We start from the raw sequence: 19495 nt of genomic DNA on the forward strand, positions 1-19495 counted from the left end.
ATTAGATCCACGACATTTAAGAGGCTTCACTTAACGGGACTGTGAATAACTTTGGTGGTTATATTTTAATGCAACAGATCTGTATAGATGGCCGTTCTGAGCATTCAAGCCAAATTTAAAGGCTCTGCGAGGATCCTAAAATTAAATTTTTTTTTTAAAGCGAAACCTTTATTGGCCGCCAACTCGCAATTTCGCCGTGGCGGTACTCCATCAAGGCACGTGACGTCACAACGCGCGCCTCGCCGCGGAAGGTTACTGTAGGTCTCCTCGATTTGGCTGCACTTCCTGCACTAAAGCAGGGCAGAATGGTGGGCCTGTTTGTATGGCATGTTAAAGAAGAAAATACCAGTCAAAAAAAGACGAACACACCAGGAGAGAACAACACAGGACAACGGCTGGACTAACAACTGAATTCTTTATTGAGTACAGACCGCCGAGTAATCTCAACGCATGCGCCAAGGCAGGACAGACGCTCAAGCATACTTATTCAAATAATCAAGTTCTTTTATCGTCAGCGCTATCGATGGTGAACTGACGCAAGCATCGCCATGTTTTGCTATTTGAAAGGCCTCAAAGATTTCGCGGGCCTTCTGTGTTTTCCCATAGCCCAGAATGGTGACTTCAGAGAAACGTGGGGAACACTTGCCAGTGCCAAGCAAGATTGCCATCTTCACCAGTGCCAACTTTTGTTTTGTGCTGGCACATCCTCTCGTTCACACAGTCACCCGTCTGACCTATGTAAAATTTTCCACAGGTCAGCGGAATCTTGTAAATCACTTCAGTCCGGCACTTTGCGTACATGGTTCTATGTTTGGTCGTGCAACGCGTCTTGTTTCCGCCAGGCATAATTCGTGCACAAAGTCCTGAAAGCTTGACAGGCACTGAAAAAATCAAATTGACCCCCTGGCGCTCGGCGACTTTCTTAACATTGTGCGCCACTTTGTGCAAATAAGGCATGACTTGAAATTTTTTCCTTTTGTCAGTGGCATCATTATTTCCCTTCTTGACCCTGCCGTTCATCTCTTTTGATACGGATTCAGCGACCGCTCTCAACATTTCTGCAGGGAAACCTGCATCAGACAGGCGTTTGGCTTGCGTAGCGACACTGGTTGACACGGTGTGACAGCAACTTTTTTTCGCAGAGTTCTCGAAACAAGCCTTAGCAATACCTCTCTTGACTAGTTTCGAATGGTTAGAGTTAGTCACTAAATAAAGTTTAGTGACTCTAGTTAGAGTCAAAGGGTAAGAGCCCTTTTTTTGTCCTAGGTGAATACATCCAGCACACCTGGCCTTCTCCAGAAAAGGTTAGTAGCAAGTCTAAAAAACGGATGGAGTTGTTAGTGGCTAATTCGTGAGTAAATTTCAGAAGGGATGAGCAGTGCCTAAAGGCACCCAAAACATGTTCAACTATCATCTGATAGGAGTCATTAGGTCCAGTGTTTAAAAGCACTAAAAAGTCATCAACGTATCTGACAATTCGCAGAACATGCCCGTCATCCAAAACACTTCGAAGCGAGTGGTCAAACTTTGCTAAGAAAATATTGCAGAGCACTGGGGCTACACAAGCACCTATGCAGATCCCTTTCTTCTGAATATAAAACTTGTTGTTAAACTCGACAAGAGTGGAAGAGAGGTACATATCAAGGAGCTCCAAAAAAACTTTCACTCTGGATTCCACATCTTGTTTGAAAGGCCAGTTCACCACACTCTTCAATCAGTTCTCTCACCGCATGAAACAGTTCGTCGTGAGGGATAGAATAGTAAACGTCCTCGATGTCCACAGAGAAGGCCATGTTTGCTCCTAGTAGGCCTTGCTGTAGCTCCTGTACAAGAGCTGCAGAGTTCCTAATCCCGAAAGGGTCTTTTGGCATAAGGCGTAAGTGTTATGTGGTGACTCATGGCATGATAGCCTGGTAGTATTTCTGCGATATTCAGCCTGTATAAGAACTTCACATGCAATGAATAAACTTCAGTTGAAAGTCAGCGCTCGTGTTGTCTCTTTCTTTGTTCGTCCTGGAGTCGTAGCGCAATATGTTCCGTCATGTGTTGGTGTTTGTCGCGTGTTTCTGCTAGCTTGCATTGAATGCTGTGCAAATTTGCTCGAAGTGGCACATCTCGTGGAGCGGCTATAGAATTTGTTAATTCCAAGGGTGGTGAACTCAACTCAATCGCGTTCACTTTCGGCGGACGGTGACGGCGACGTGACGGTCAGAGGCTAACTGGCAGGTGAAGATGTGGGCTTACGGCGCGAACTCGATCAAGCCCAGTTGCTGTCGTAAGCGGACGTACTGATGTCGCAGCGAGTCACAGACGTTGCGATCGCCCACGTATTATAAAACATCTCACAATCTGCCTCTTTATGGAAGCGCTTCATCGTGTTGCGTCTATAATAATAATTGCACACAAAAGAGAAATGTTGTAAGCAACGTGCGAGGCTGGACAGAAAGACGAGAACACATACGTAGTATGTACTACGTGCGCTATGACAGTCAGTCTCTTACATGCGTACACAGACACGCGTGCATACACACACGTACGCGCACTATCATTTCAGCTGTTTGGTGAGGGCCCGGCGCAGATGCCGCGTCTCTCACGGGTACGCGGCTCTCTCAACCATGGATTCAGCGCCGCTCACTAAAACAAGCATAGCCACCGTAGCATGGCTGCGGAGCCATCTGCTACGGAGCGCGCCAAGCACCTTGCACTACTTGCACGATAAGAGAACTCACCGGAAGGTTAGTGCAGCAGTGCAGAAGAACTCGTGCAGCACGAAGTCGAATCGAGTGTCGATGTGCAGGTGGCACTAGCAGCACTGTCAAATCGAGTGCGAGAGTGCCGCACTTCCTGAACTGGTGCAGAAAGGGCAGTCAAATCGAGGAGACCTTGTGCTTCGCGCGCTCGCCGCACCATCTGGCATGACGTCACACCGCGCCGCTCGCCGCCGCCGCCGCTTGGTAGGACGTGATACCGCGTTCCTCGTCATTGCGCTCGCCTCCGCTCGCTTCGACAGCTGCAGGATTGAAAAGGAGAGCTGGCGTGCACCGCAACCGCAGTTGAGGCGACAGTATGGACTGCGACAGTTCTGATAAGCTGGAAGAGGCCTGGAATCGACAGCGGAACGAGATGAAGAGGAAATTAATCGCCCTGGAAACAGACAAACAGCGCGCCGAACGACTGGCTAAACGCCGCCGTGAGACAGGCCACGTTTAACGTCCGGTGTCTCGACCGCTAGCAGCAGCGACAGCAGCCAAAGGAGAGACTTGAGTCCTGCTTCACTGAAGACGGCCCGTGATGAACGATGGAATGCGACCAAGAGACTTCAGTGGCGAGCTCAAGAAACCGAAGAACAACGTGCTGTTAGCCTAGAAAATAGGCGTAAGAGTGACGCGACCCCTTCAATCCTTGGATAGCCTCGGTGCTGAAATCAAACATGGACCTACATGTCACACTGGACGTTTATGCCTGTGCTTCATACGTTGTGGAATATGTGAACAAGGCCAACTGGGGAGTTTCACACTTGCTTTCGCTACATATATCCTGGCATAGCCGAGCTAAGCCACTGCCATTTTTTAACATTGCTGCTTGCAACTGACTATATCACACTGCACGTTCTTAGGTCCTTCCAATTCACCGGCACCCGGTGAATGATGGGTTAGCCGAGGGAATGGTGCGGGTCAGTGCTGTGTGCAGAGAAATGGGAATTGTTCAACTAGGGTACAAGTCAAGAAAGCAGGGGCAAATACCCCACAGAGGAGGCCCTCCATTCAGTGGTTTCGACTGATTGTCACGCAGTTATCCGAATTCATGGAGGCACCTCCAGTTTGTCACTTTTTGTGGAAAAGCAGCTAAGGTTAGGCAAGAAAAGATCCTTTGTCTGCATGTTGTGGGCAGGGAGCTCCTCAGCACTAGTGAACCTGCACTTTTTCTACACCCCTAGCCGGAACACGATGGGGACCATCTCTTTGCTGTCTGCTGCATTGCAACCGTGGCGTGGCGCCATGTGGCTGGAGGGCGACCGTTGAAAGGCATTCGCTGCTGCCCTCTGGACTTGTACATGCCTATAGTGACTACCCGTGGCAAGTGAGAGCGCACCAGACTTGCACCTAATCACGTTCTCGTCGGTGCCCGCTGCACCTTGTTTTCCTCTGCGAAGACCTTTTGAGAAGAAGTCGTTTTTCTTTTCTCGCTTGTGAATACCTTGAGCTTAAGGCGCATGATGGCCTTAGTCACCTATGTGGTATAAAACCCAACACAACACAACACAATCGCTTGTGAATAGGTCGCTCAGTGAAACGCCTCATGGTACTGTGCAGTTGAGAAGTGCTTTGTACCATTTTGCAACAGCAGGTATAAGTCGCATGAAGAAGTGGTCATTTTTCAAGCCTCCAGATGAGGAAGGAAGGCTGCAAGCATGGAGGTGGGCAATACTGCACTAAGAGAGGGATGGTCCATGTGTGTCAAGGATACCTTGACCTGGTCGGCCGAAATTGAGGGCCGTGTGCATATACAGCAGCTGTATCTTACTGGTACTCACCTGTGGCGCAAAACGTGGAGGCAAACAAAAAGGGTTCTGCTCAAGTTAAGGACAACGCAGCGAGCCATGGAAAGAAAAATGATAGGTGTAACGTTAAGAGACTGGAGGAGGGCACAGTGGGTGAGGGAGCAAACGCGAGCTAATGACATTCTAGTCCAAGTCAAGAGGAAGGAATGGGATTGGGCAAAGCGTGTACTTCGAAGGCAAGATAGCCGCTGGTCTGTAAATGTAACGGAGTGGATTCCAAAAGAAGGCAACCATATGAGGGGATGGCAGAAAGTTAGGTGGGCAGATTAGCAAAAGTCAACAAATTTCGTTTTCACTCTTACTTTGCTTCATTTGCTTCGTGGTGCACCATTTCAAAAGCCACGATTTGTGCTTACTGCAATCCGATAAAGATGGCAAATTTGTTGTTTTACCTAATGGCCTTTTTAAGGAAAAAGCACTTGAGGCGGTAGGCAAAAACTTTTTGCCTGTCAAACGAAGCAAAGTAAGAGTGAAAACGAAATTTGTTGACTTTTGCAAGAGCTTGCAGCTGACACCTTTAGCGAATGCTATTGATAACAGTTCAAATAATTCCTTGTAGGTCTTTTTTTCGGCCAAAACGCATAAACCAGATATGCCGTTTAGGACTATTGTAAGTGAGAAGGGTTCATGGCAACACCATGTCAGTCGATTTCTTCTTTCCAAGCTTAAACGTCTGCCTATTAATGATCCCTTCTGGGTAAAGAAGTCAGCTGATGTTGCCGATTTTTTGAAAAACAGCGATCAGATATGTTCTGCCTTTTCTATCGATATTGAAGATTTGTTTTATTCGATGCCACATGCTGAGTTGTTGGCCTCTGTTAGAGAGTGTATCGAAAGCTCGGGGGCGGTGGCGTTCCAGAACAATGCCGGCATTTCAACTGATAATTTTCTAAAGCTTTTAGAGTATTACTTGAATGTTACCTTTATCATTCATGACAACCAGTTTTATCTGCAGCGCAAAGGTATATGCATTGGTTCTTCTGTAGCGCCAATTTTATGTGATATTTTTTTAGGTTTTATCGACCTCTCATTGGAAATTACCTTACGTGATGGTCCGGTTTTAAAAGTTTTTCGATATGTAGATGATTTTTTAATCTTTTTAAGGGTTGGGACCTTTACATCCCTTGACCTGGTTGTTTCACAGATTTTAACTGTTTTTAATCAATTAGGACGAGGGTTGGTTTTTACACATGAATTGCCTGATAATCAACAGTTAAGGTTCCTGGACTTGAAGCTTAGGTTCTGTGGTAGCCACGTGTGTTGGATGTACTCCCCCCGTGCCAACAAAGAGTTGTTGAGATACGACTCTTCACACTCGGAAGTTGTGAAAAGAGCTTTTGCGTCACTCTGCCTGGAGTCTGCCCTTCTTAAGTCGTGCCCTCATAGCATGCAGGAGAGTGTCAATAATCAGGTTTCCCGCCTCTTGGCGGTAGGCTTCCCTGGTCCGGTTATATCTGCCGTTGCTGAAACCCTCCTGCAAAAACAAAAAGGCGCTCAAAAAAGAAGACCCGATTTCTCGACATCAAAGCCGCTGGTTGTTCCATATGTTCACCGAGTGTCACACAACCTCAAGAAGGTTGCCGGCAGGCACCACGTGCCCTTAGTCTTCTCAGCCCCCAACAAGCTTTCAAAGCTTTGCCGACGCATTTCTGGCGTTTGTGAGGGTGGCTGCAAAAAGAAACATGGCATTTCTTATGTTGAATGCGCTACAGGGGTGGTGTACAGTGTACGCTTTTCTTGTGGGTCTTCTTATGTAGGTCAAACTGGCCGTTTTATTAATTACCGGCTACGGGAGCATGATAGAAATTTAGAAAACAACGACAGAACGGCTAATTTTGTACGGCATATTTCTTCCTGTGACCGCACGTGTAGGGCACGTTTTGAGAAAACTAAGATTCTGGGCAGGAGCGCCAATGTTACAGCACGGCTTGTGCTGGAGGCCTTCCACATCAAAAGGCTCTCTGATCGCTGTGCGAGTGATCCTTCCTTGCAGATTTATTCTTCTGAATGTGCGTTTCTGGATACGCTTTCGCCTTGTCACAACGCGGGTGTATGACGTGTGTGCCTCCAACTGTCTGCATGCTCGGCTATATATTCCGGGTGTTACGCCCCAATAAATAGTTGGTAGTAGCGCTCGTCTGTCGTCTTGTGTGTTTCTTCTTGGTCTCTGTCTAAGTTTTGCGCTAACTTCTTCCATATCTTCTTCTGCATCTCCCTGCTGCACTAGCAGCTCTTGGGATCAGCCTTCTCATGGAGAGGCAGCAATCAGCCGTATAAATTGGAAGCAAAGATGAAAGCGAAGCAGTCAGCAAGGATAACTCAGACAGGACACTGTTTGAAGTATTGTTCAGCTCTGCACCTACCTAACATGTGCCTTCCTGAATCGCCTTGAGCTGAAGGCATCAAGGATGTCCTGTTCAATGAAACTTGTATTGAGCACAGCGATAGGCCTTGTGGAGTGTTTACGAAAAAGTCGCTGCAATTAGAAAGTGGCATTTCAGTTTAGGTTTTAGGCCTTCACTTCAGGTTCGGACTGCTGGAGCAAGTGGATAAAGTGTAGGCTTGGCCAAGTTGGCTCAACATCATCGGAACAGTGCAAAAAGACGTGCATGGGAAAATGGTACAGACTTTGCCCTTTTCATGTCTTTGTGCTATTCTAATAATGTTGGAATTAATTTGTTTGCAAATTCTGTGTCTGAAGTAGTCAGTGCTAACAGCCGTTGGCAGCTCAAGTGTCAAGGACCAAGTCTGAAAATGAGAAGTTCTGTTGATGACTGTCGGAGAAAGTGGAATGCCTGTATGTCATGCAGTAGCGGAGCAGACACCAACAAGCTGTGGGGGCAAAGCAAGAGCAAATGCATTGCATGGACAACAGCCCAGGCTTGGCGTGTCAAGAGCTGCACTACAGGACTGTGCAAGTGCGACAAGCTGCTGGTGTTGGAAGAAGGAAAAGGTGTCGTAGAGAAATGGCAGTCTAGAATGTATTTATGCGGCCAAAGCGGAACAGAGATGACTGGCTCCTGCTGTGAGGGAATGGCCCCTTTTTTGCGTGTCCACAAGTGGGTACCATGTCGGAAGAGGAAAATATGCAGCGCAAAGAACGCATGGGCGACAGAAGGAAGACAAACACAAGTGCTTCTGTGATGAACCAGCTGCAGGCCCAAATTACCACCCTTCATCAGTTTGACCATATCAGCTTAGTTGGCCATGAATGGGGATTTGATGAAGACTTTCTTTAAGGCTTTCAAGATGCCCAGAAGGCACCATTTCAAAGAAGTGCAGTGCTCATTTTAGATGAGGGACAAAAAGCTGGCTGCTCACTCTCTAAACACATGGACCACCATCTTGTCTTTGCTTTTTCTCCTTTTGGGGACTGGCTGAGTGACACTTCTAGCTCAGCACCTCTCCACTGCTGGTGTGTTTGCTGACAGGGCACTTCAACCAGCTGAGCAGTGTGGAGACAACTTTGAGCATCCTTTAGATGTGTCCTGTCAGATGCCTCTCACCTCTTTAAAGGGACCCTGAAATGATTTCAGTGGGCATATTCTACTGGAGCAGATCTGCAGAGGGGGTCTTTGTGTGTATTTCAGTCAAATTTGAAAGCTCTGCATGGGCCCTACAATTTAAAATAGTTTTTAAAAATCACTGTCGTAGTAGCTCGCAAGCGATTAGGGCCACACGCCTCACCGTGCGTCCCCTACCCTGATGTCATCAGTGGGCAGATGGGGTCAGCTTGAAATCTAAAGCCTGACGAAAACTCGTCTGGTCGGGTAGAAGATTCATGTATGAAGAAAAAGGAACGCCGACCAAAAGGTTGTTGTTTAAAACGAAGACGTTTCGGCTTCCATACGGAAGCCTTGATCACTCTCAGTGATCAAGCAGCTGTTGCTAGGCAGTGGCGCATCACTTAGCCGCTGCACCATCTGTGCCATGATTGGAGTTGAGTCTCTGCTTCAGGGAACAGAAGAAGAGGAAACAGCTTGTTGATGATGAAATCGGGGTTTCTTGATGACGGGGTTTCTTGGTGGTTCTAACTCACAAACATTCATGCTACTCGAGGAAAGCAGAAGATTAACTATTTATTTACGACATAAATTAAACAAGAAGCAACTAGAAAGGAGAAAACCATTTACAACATGACAAAACCGTTGTATTCAGCCCCGGTTCAACTCAGAGCGCTTACTTTTAACCCCTCTGTCTCCGCCGTTAGCGGGAACTGCAACCAATAAGATAACAAGCGACCTTCCTCACTAACCAATGGTTAGGGAAAGGAAATTAAGGTTTCCGCCAACTAATCACAGATTGGGGAAAGAATATCGACTAAACAATGGTTGGGGGAAAAGAAAACAAAACTCTGCAGTTCCCTCGACCAGCCAAACATTTGGGAAAGGAGAGGTTGCAACCAAACATACAAACAGCACAAGCACCACTACCATTCCTTACCGCACAGAAGTTAATACATTCCTAACCTTGACATTTGTTTTCTGTTTCGCACACGTGCATGCGAGATCAACGTATGCCGAAGGAACGATCACTCAAGACGTTCGGCTCTTTACAGAAAGAAAAAACAGTCGTGAAAGGAATAAGCACTTCATGGTCACTTGATTCTACGAAGTGTCTCTCCCGCATGCCCGAAGCTCGGCAACCTCTTTGGCTCCATACAGATTTCGACCGCCGTACCTGTCTAAGCTTCTTCAAGACTGGTTATGCCCATGATGGCGTGAAAAAAGGCATCCGCTGCAAGAAGGGGAGATGGGGACGGGACGGGTCCATCTGAGGCTAAGCGGCTCTACAAATGTGGCATTCCTCGCGACCAAGAGACTGAATGGTGCCATGGAAAGTTTAGCAAATGGTATGAGGACTTGCTCTAATTTGTGAATGTAAAGTAGATTGTGACTTGAGTGGCGGTGGGCTGTCTTGAGGAGTGGTGGTGGAAAGGGTGCAATGCATAGTTACTGCCAGCATGGTAAGGGAGTGAATGGAACCGGTGATCTGCAACCAGTGATCCGTGAGAAACTGTGAAAAATGACTCTTTTTTGTTGTGCTTTTTTATGACCTTATGGCATATGCCAGCTACGTCTTGCGCTTTTCACGGGCGGTTGAAATCTTTGGACGTGCCGATTCTTGTCCCTCTAAGCATGAGCAGCAAGAACTGAGTTGAATGAAGAGAACTGAACAAGTGCCGGATGGTGTTTATTGTTGGAGCTGAACGTGTGTGCTTCTATACCAACAGAAAATAAAGATGCTCATTACACAGTCAATGCCTCAGATTTCACTGCCATGTCACCACTGTCGGTCAAGTCTTAAAAATAGCAAGGTTGTTTGGTTGGTCTGCTTCCTCCAAATCATCAATTTTTCTTTATAGTGTTTGTTCACGCAGTATGGTCCTGGCTTTGCTGGACTTGAACCCTATTTAGATAAGCTTGCATTGTGCGTATGTATGTTTTCAAAATTGCTTTCAAGTGGCAAAAGGTGAGACATAAAAAGTGAGCTGAGTTTGTTTCAGTAGATGTCGTAGCTTGACCACTGAGGACATCAACAGAACCAGTGTCCGGATTCAATTCAACTTCCTCGCCTCACAACGGCAGTGGCCAGGATTGCAGCAAGGGCGAAAGTGGTGCCTCCTGTAGTACACACAGAGGAAAAGAAGAGTGCTTGAGGCAGAAGGGGACCACACCCCCCCCCAAGGCTCGCCCTGGTGTCATTGCTGTGGGGCACACAGGTGTGGCCTTAGTCTGTTGTTGCGAGCTGCTGCTAGCGGCAGTTAAAAGAAATTATTCGCAAGTTACAGGGTCCACACAGAGCTTGTAAATTTGACTCCAATACTCAAAGACCACCCAGGATCGCTATCACGCCACACTTAATTTGTCGTAGCAGAGCTTAAGTGTCCCCGCCAGTATTTTTTGTCTTGTTGGACGACCACTTCTCAGTTTTTCAGTGCTTTTGCTGCTGTTTATTTCATGTGCAGTGCCTGTGTAGAGCACCAGAGTGTGCACCAGTGCATGTGGTATGTGCTACATTGCAGGGCCCAGTGACCGTGACGAGGTGTGTGCCACGTGTGGCCTTGGCTTCACCCACTGTCCAGGCCACATTGGGTATATCAAGATGCCCCTGCTCGTGTTTAGCCCAGTCTTTGTCAGGACCCTCTACCAGGTGCAACAGTGTTCTTTCAGCATGCTTCTAGTGGATGGGTGGTCCCACACAGATGGTTATGCAGTTGCATTTCTCAGTTCCCCTTGGGTCATGTTCAATAGCAGCTTGTGCAAGCAAGAAATATAGGTCCATTGTTTTGGGAAATCCCCCAAGGTGGTGTAGATCCGTAATTTTTTCTTCACCTATGAAGTGTGTGTGGAAGCTCCTCTGTAGCCGTATGGCTGTGCTTGGGTAGACATATTAGAAACTAGGCATGCATAAAACGGAACGTACATGTCTCGTTTTGTAACTACAGTCGGACCTCGTTATATAATGAAAGGGTTTACAGTGAAATAACGAAGGAGTGACGATTCTCCTGGGAAGCTCGGTCAACAGGGGCCACAACGAAGTAATCGCTGGCCTCCTTTAGCTCCTTTGTAACGAGGTTCAACTGTGTGCACATGTATTAATATTAATAGGGCAAACTTGCTGCTGTCTGTAACTGAGCACAAGTATCTTAGTGCTTCCAGCGTGCTGTGGGATTTTCATGTTGATTTACTGCAGCTAAAGCAAACAAGAGTTGTGGCTTAATCTGCAGAAACACGAGACATTTTCTCGCTGAAACAAAGGCATTATTGTATAGAACTACATACCATGGAATCTGTGCTTAAATATGTGTGTACAGTACTAGATTGGCATATGTGAGCTAGAAAAACAGTTCAAAACTTATTTTCAGCAGCTAGTTTAAGAATTTCCAGCATGTAATTTCTGGAAAAGGCAGCCTAGCCTGGGACATGCTTTTCGATGAAAGTTCAGATGGCTTGCACAAGACGTCGCACTGCCATGATGGTGCAAACGCAAAGCTTTCACGGTGCAGATGGGGACAGGTGAATTACAGAAATGAGCAGGTGACATCATAGAGAGCCCTGCATTTCATAAAAAGAAAAACCAGGACAACACATACTAAGACCCATTTATGTTTCATCACGTCTGGATTACATAAATAAGGCTTAATTAATTTTATTGCAGATCATACTAATTGAAAATGCCCTTACTACCGGAGGACGGAACAGAGTAGATGGACGGCAGGCTGGGCGAGTTGGTGCTCGTGACAATTCCCAACAGCGCTAGACAACAGGACCGGACATTGGAAGCGACAAACACGGTGCTGAACTTACAGCTGGTTTATTAAAGATAGGAAGTCAGTGTATGCATTCAAACATAAGCGCACATGCACACTGTCATGCATTGATGCTCAGATTACAAAAAGCCACAACATTCACACATGTTGTACCCGCCTTCCATGCTACACTTTGTGTAGCAAGGTCATTTCTTTTGCAGACAAAACTAGAGACGTTTTGCTAATGCATCCTTTCGAATTTTCTGAAGATATGGAAGGCTTCAGCAACTTCTCTGGTGGTTTTGTCATTATGAAAAAATAACTCAGTGTCATCAAATCTGTAATCTGAGCACCAACGCATGACAGTGTGCATGTGCGCGTATGTTCGAATGTATAAATTGACTTCCTATCTTCTAATAAACCAGCTGTAAGTTGAGCGCCGTGTTTGTCTCTTCCAATGCCTGATCCTGTTGTGTAGCGCTGTTGAGAATTAATTTTTGTCACCGAGTAGATGCTGCTTTTTGCTACTGCTGCGTTAGATGAGTCATTTGTTTCTTTGTTGAGATGATTGATTTGAGCACATTCGCGAGGTTCTATTTTGTCACTTGTGTCTATCCTTACTACCTTGTATTGTTTTTCTTCAGCCACCTGTAATGCTATTTATGCATTTATTTATTTATTCAAATACCTACAGCGTCCGAATGGGCATTACTGTAGAGGGGGAAAACAGCAATAACAGAACAGGTAGCTCATTGCAACATGGAAATGCAATGTTACGAGTTAAGACATTCAACAGCGTACTCGCAACAAGTGGTTATAAACAGTATAATGTGACTAAAGGAAGAAATAAAAAAAATCTTGCAGCGTATTTACGAAAATGTAGATGAAACATGTAGACTTTAGAAGAGTTAACTGCTGGGCTAGTTGGTGATCATACATAATAACAAGACTATTGTGCCAAGACAACACACACAAGAAAGAAGACACCACGGGCGCTACTTCAACTGTTTAGTGAGGGTGAAAGCACTCGACATATATAGCGCTCCAAAACCCAGTGCGCATGCGCACATGTACAAGGCAACATGGGCTTCAAGTAAAAGCTTATCAGAGTAGGCATGAAAGAAACTTCATCTGAGCCTCGTAAAGGAAAACCGATCTGTCATTTTAGAGCTGTGTTCGGACCAAATAGGTCCGGACTGTGTAAGTGTCACGTCGGGTTTTCTTTTATGAGGCTCAGCTGAATTTTCTTTCGTGCCTACTCTGATAAGACTTTTACTTAAAGCCCATGTTGCCTTGTACGTTGTGGGGACCTGCCCTGCAGCCCCCTGAGTTCGCTTTCCCGCGAGGCAGTCTCACCTCGAGGCTGAGCGCATTCCCTTGCGAGTTAAATTAACTGGCAAGAGAGGGCGCCAGCGTCGCTGCGCAGAGACTGCCAAAGCCCGCGCGCGGGAGGGAGGGGCTTGGGTTGGGATCGTCGGCACCGGGCGGACGTGTCGCTCACGGCTCCGCTCTTCGCCGGCGGGGCGAAGAAACGACGGGGAGACAGGCTCCCGTACGCGTCCCGTCTGGCCTGCGGAGTTTATATCCCTTGCCCTAGCGCGGGCGAACATTCGCTCGGAACCTTGCTGGTGAGTCGGACTACCTCGATTCATTAGCGTACCTTGTTTCTAGCTGGCGTTATTGTTTCTGTAGCAATAAATGCCTGTTTGTGTCAGCCAATGTGTCGTTCCTTTGTTCCCCCAGAGCAAGGCCTGCCGTGGTCGGCGAGCACTCGGTAGCGTACGCGATCACGGGGTGGGGGTTCGGGCGGCTTTGAACCGTGTCAGCCGCGATTGAGTGGGGAGAACGTACTTATCTCCCCATTCAACCCTCACATCTGGCAGCCCAACGTGGGGCCTGCTCTTGGAACATTGGACGACTGTCGGTTCGGTTCGAGGAACGCTCTTTGTCCGGACTTGACAAGTGCTAGGCCCAGAGTGAATTTTGATCGCTAGGGCCTGCGGCATGCTTTCTTGAGTGCGAGGTGTATTGCGCTGCAGCATGTTTGAACTTTTCGACATGCTCAGCACATTTTTTTTTCCCTGGAGATACTTCGCGAGAATCACTTGGTCCTCATCGAGGGAGCGCGAGGCCTAGCGCCCGCGGAGTCGCCGAGCCCGAAGCGAGTGAGTACGGAAGCCGCGTGGGTGGTCCGAGTTTCTGTATATATTTTCTCTACTGTATCTTTTTCGACTCTGGGAGTCGCGGCTCCGGGAGCCGGGTGGCCTGGGGCCACAGGTGCCGCTACGAGCTCGCTGGTATTGCAGCTCGGCACCGGGCGCTCCGACACCGTCCGATACGGTGGGCGCCAACCGCTCAGAAGCTGCTTTGTGCAGTGAGCGGAGTAGGACCACCCCACAAAGCTGACGTCTCCTTGCGGCTGCGCGCACATAACCCGTTTCGGGTTTTTGTGGCGGTCACGGTCGTTGTCAGTGGTAGTTAGGCCTGAGGCTTTTCGGAGCTGCCTGCACCACGTTAAAAGAGACACGGCCACCGGACCGTGTCTTTGAGAGGGGGCGCACTTTGCTGCCCGCCCGTTTTTTTTTTGTAACCTCGCACGAACTGAGCAGTCTCGTTCAACTCAAGAAAGGGCTTTGTTCACTCGAACTTTGCGTTTGCACAGCCGCCGACACGTTTTGCTAGCGAGTTAGGCATTGTGCCACAAGGCCCTTGCGGATGCCGTTTCCCCTCCCGTGACCTACGTTAAAGGCACGCCGAGAGCGTTTCGGCAATTTTGCAGATTCGGTGGAGCCACCCAGGCTTGCTGTCCGGTGCACATCGTCTCGCTGCCCCCTGCTGCGATGGAGCGGCCTGTATCCTGTTCGCCGCAATCATCCGGGGCAGCTGTGGCGAGACCAGTCAGCAGTCACCTCCGGCTGCTGCTGCCCTGGCGACTACTGCAGGATCCTGGCCTGCAGTTTTCCCACCGGCCTTCGATTCGCGGGCCTGCGGACACGGTAGTCCGCGGGCCATGCGAGTCGTCCCAGCGGAGACCTTCACGCCGCCTTCGGAATACCGCGGAAGTCTGCGTGGACGCTGTCGGCGTGACCTCCGCTGCAAGACATGCCTCAAGGACATGAAGACCAGGAGACTCCTCCATAGCATGTACTTTCAGGCGCGTGGGTCTATTTAAGGTTGGGGGGATGTGAGGACCTGCCCTGCAGCCCCCTGAGTTCGCTTTCCCGCGAGGCAGTCTCACCTCGAGGCTGAGCGCATTCCCTTGCGAGTTAAATTAACTGGCAAGAGAGGGCGCCAGCGTCGCTGCGCGGAGACTGCCAAAGCCCGCGCGCGGGAGAGAGGGGCTTGGGCTGGGATCGTTGGCACCGGGCGGACGTGTCGCTCGCGGCTCCGCTCTTCGCCGGCGGGGAGGAAGCGACGGGGAGACAGGCTCCCGTACGCGTCCCGTCCGGCCTGCGGAGTTTATATCCCTTGCCCTAGCGCGGGCGAACATTCGCTCGGAACCTTGCTGGTGAGTCGGACTACCTCGATTCATTAGCGTACCTTGTTGCTAGCTGGCGTTATTGTTTCTGTAGCAATAAATGCCTGTTTGTGTCAGCCAATGTGTCGTTCCTTTGTTCCCCCAGAGCAAGGCCTGCCGTGGTCGGCGAGCACTCGGTAGCGTACGCGATCACGGGGTGGGGGTTCGGGCGGCTTTGAACCGTGTCAGCCGCGATTGAGTGGGGAGAACGTACTTATCTCCCCATTCAAACCCCACAACGTGTGCACATGCGCGCTGGGTTTTGGAGGGCTATATATGTCGAGTGCTTTCACCCTCATTAAACAGTTGAAGTAGCGCCCGTGGTGTCTTCTTTCTTGTGTGTGTTGTCTTGGCACAATAATCTGTTTATTAAACATGTAGACGAAGTGCACAGGAAAAAAGGTTACATGACATTTTGTTAAACAAAAACTTTGCTAAAGCATTCTCAGAACTGGATGGCAGACAATCTGTTTTGGTAAGTTGTTCCAGTCATGGATGGTTTTAGGAAAAAAGGAGTGCTAAAATATTTTTACTAGGCACTTGTATTCTCGGAGCTTTAGGGATCGGTCAACTCGAGCAGACCTGTAGGCAGGATCAAGTGTATACATTTCTTTCCTTAAGCACCTGTAAAGATATTGTGGAATAGTTTTAACCGGATGTTCATATTGGTACAGGGTTAAATAAGTAAATAAATTAATAAATAGGGCCGTGTTTTCAACCTGACACCTTACGGCTGCTCAGGGTCAGTATTCCACTACATTTTTCAGTTTGCTGCCCTCTCGATCATTGGCTAAAGCCCTACGTTTGCTCTCCGTTATTGGCTCAAGCTTTATGTGTGGCAGGAAATTGAAAAATGAATGGATATTCCTGTCTGTGTCTCTCTGCAGTTGGTCCGTGGCAGTTGCCTCTCCTGCCACCGCCTCCTGTCTCCTCCGGTCGCCTGCCAGGTGACGCTGGCGCAGCTGCAGGTTCTGCAGTACGGCGCGGTTGCTGCAGTTCAGGAGCTACAAGATGTTGCTAACGAGATCCTGGTCGGCGATGACGACCGTGCCAAACTCCGGGGGGGAACCACCATCGGCTCGGCACTGGAGCGGCGCATTGAGCAGTGCGTCGCGTCTGTTGTGGATGGAGCGGGGGATGCAGCCGAGGCGCGCCGTGCCGCGGACGTGAAAAATGTAGTGGAGTGCCGGCAGCGCATAGTGAAGACGTTCATCCGGGAGCACCTGATGGGGGCACCGCGTAAGTGCCCGCATTGTGGTGAGCTGCGCCGGGCTGTGTCACTCCACAACAACAGCCGTTTCGTGTACACCAGCAAGATCCGGCCAGTCGTGAAGCCACCGATCTCCTCGGCGTCACTGAGGTGGGTTTGTCGGCTTTATGCTTCAGAAGCAGAACTGCTGTGGGTAGCATCATCATCATTGCCACCATAATTTACCTTTAAAGGACTATAGGCACCTAATTTTATTGTGCGTTTTCTTCTGTCAAACGATGCGTTATACATTAGAATTCATGGATTACCAGGTAGTATTTGCCTACAACTGGTAATTAATTTATAATTGAATTTCGTCTCTCATGCTGTTTTGGTTTCATCAATTGACCGACGAATTTGACGTCAAGTTGATGTTTTGGTCACGTGATCCACTAGAAAAACTAATATCATCGTTGATATGTAGTTTCAATTCACTACGACATTTCTTCCAGCCTCTTCCAAGGTCTGGAATGACAAAAAATGACCTGTCTGCAATTATACTACAGTATCTCTAGTGGATCACATGACCAAAACATCAACTTGATTGTCCAATATTACTTTTTGTATAGCAAGTGGTTCTACAGTGGTGTGAACTGTGTTGCGTTTCAATGCTCTCTTGTATTGTATGCTCAAAGAAGCTTGTTCATCCATGGTTATATATGCATTTTTTTTCTGTTCACTTTCCCTCCCTGTAATGACCCTCAAATGAGGGTTGACAGTATTCATAAATAAAAACTTGATTTCACAGTCGTCATTGAGTCGATGAAACCGAAACAGCGCCAAGAAGAAATTCAATTATAGATTATTTAGCAGCCATACACGAATACCACAGGGTGCTCCATGCATCCGAATGCCTAATGCATCGTTTAAAAGAAGAAAACACGCAAGCAAAAATTTATTGTCTCTGTGAGAAAAGGGGTGGATGGAAGATCTTTAACATGTTGTTGGTGATAGCACATGGAAATGAGTTGAAGCATTAGGCAACAATACAGTCAAGACTATAGAAATAAAAAAAAGAAGGTGTTTAGCATTGCTAACCATGGAATATTATGCGAAAGCAGATTTTTACAGATGGACGCCAACACTGCTTACCTGAAAGTGCGATTGAAAGCCCGTTTCTTTTCCTTTTGTTACTGTGCATAGAAAAGTATACAACAGCTGTATCTTTCCAGTATTCACCTATGGGGCAGAAACGTGGAGGCCAACGAAAAGGGTTCAGCCTAAGTTAAGGACAACGCAGTGAGCTATGAAAAGGAAAATGATAGGTGTAATGAGAGGTGGGCATCCTCACGAGGGCATCCTTACCCTCACCAGTTAAGGGTTTCACTTGTTGAGGTGAGGGTGAGGGAGGATAGGTGCTTGAAAATTCGTGAGGATGAGAGTGAGGGAGGAAAGACGGTGAGGTGAGGACGAGGGAGGGAAGACATGATGAGGTGAGGGCGAGGGAGGGCAAGATGCACTGTACTCTGGCTGATGCTTGTTGAAGTACAACAAAAAAGTTGTACTTCTCTCTAGATAACAGGAACACATCTCTTGGTTTATTTCTGTCCCCGGTGAGACACGTGACCACATAATCGTGCGGCTGATTTTATAAACCAAATTCCTTGCAGGCATGGTAGGCAATTGACACTCATCGTTTGGGTAGTGTGTAGATGTGCAAGCAAAAAAACCTAGGGTGCTTTAGCCTGGGGTTAACCATGAATTATCGTGTGCTAGCACCATTAGCCCTAGTGTTGCATGGTTTATCTTGACTTTCTATGCTTTTGCTTGACCCGAACTGGCTTACTTTGGCTGATATATAATGTAAGTGTAGTCAAGTGTTTGAAGGAATCCTGTCTGGTGAGGAGGGAGCATAATAGTAGTGAAGAGGAGCACTCGCCAGAAAAGGAAAAAAGGAGTGCTCCTCTTTTCTACTATTACAGTTGAGCCCACATATAACGGCCCCACTTAAGACAAAATTTTGCTTATAACGAACGAGACCTGCGCAACCGTCAAAACATCATCATCATCATCATTTATTTTCCCTTAAGGACCCCTAGGTGGGGCATTACATAAGGGGGGAGCAAAAATACGAAATCACAAACAATAGGAACATTTGAAATATAACAGTGAAGAAGGCAAAACAATTGTTAAAAGAGCATTGAAAAATGAAAAAGGGAACAATCACAGGTACACTGTGGCCATCACGCTATATATACAGGAAGAAAACGGGAAAACAGATTAGCAGACAAGGGTTCAAAAATGTAACATGTGCAGAGGTGGTACTGAAAATTGTCGGGCATTACACTGTAAGTGCGCTAACGAAAAAGATGAGTTAAAAGCAGGGTTTTGAATTTATTTGCATCGCGCTCAGTTACAACAACATCAGGCAGCTCATTCCACAGTTCAATGGCGGATGGCAGGAAGGATTTTTGGAAGGCATTGGTGGAACCATGTAAGCGCTGTAGGCTCAGGCTGTTAAAAAGACGACGAGATGTTCTATTGGGAGGGAGTAGAAATGTGCAGTGCAATTGAGGAAAACTGTAGTATAAATTGTGGAAAAGGCAGAGTTGGGAAATTTTACGGCGAAAAGACAGTGGCGGTATGTCAAGCGATGATTTTATGCCAGAAACACTGGTTGTGCGATCGTAACATGAAGTAATAAATCGGGCTGAACGACTTTGTACTGACTCTAATGCTTCAATTAGGTATGACTGGTGCGGGTTCCAAATGGGTGAGGCATATTCTAGTTTAGTACGAATGAATGTTTCATAAGCGAGTTTGCGGATGAATGGAGGGGACACGGCTAGGTACCTTCTCAGTCTGTTGAGCGATTTTGAACTTTCAGCTACTATGTTTAAAATATGCTCGGACCATGAAAGTTTGCTAGTGATTGTTATTCCTAGGTACCGGTAGGACTCGACTTGTGTTAGGGGG

General features: G+C 47.6%; 1 protein-coding gene across 1 annotated transcript in view; it reads left to right on the forward strand.

Annotated features, from left to right (window-relative positions):
• The window catches only part of Polr1A (RNA polymerase I subunit RpI1), a 345140-nt gene that overhangs the window by 1200 nt on the left and 324445 nt on the right, over nucleotides 1-19495 (forward strand). Inside the window, exons 2-3 of the mRNA XM_077642305.1 lie at nucleotides 10587-10714; nucleotides 16218-16690. Of these exons, the coding sequence (XP_077498431.1) occupies nucleotides 10587-10714; nucleotides 16218-16690 (601 nt within the window). The remainder of the gene's footprint in view (nucleotides 1-10586; nucleotides 10715-16217; nucleotides 16691-19495) is intronic.

The sequence above is a fragment of the Amblyomma americanum genome, chromosome 11, assembly GCF_052857255.1.
Source record: "Amblyomma americanum isolate KBUSLIRL-KWMA chromosome 11, ASM5285725v1, whole genome shotgun sequence".
In the NCBI taxonomy this organism is placed as follows: Eukaryota; Metazoa; Arthropoda; class Arachnida; order Ixodida; family Ixodidae; genus Amblyomma; species Amblyomma americanum.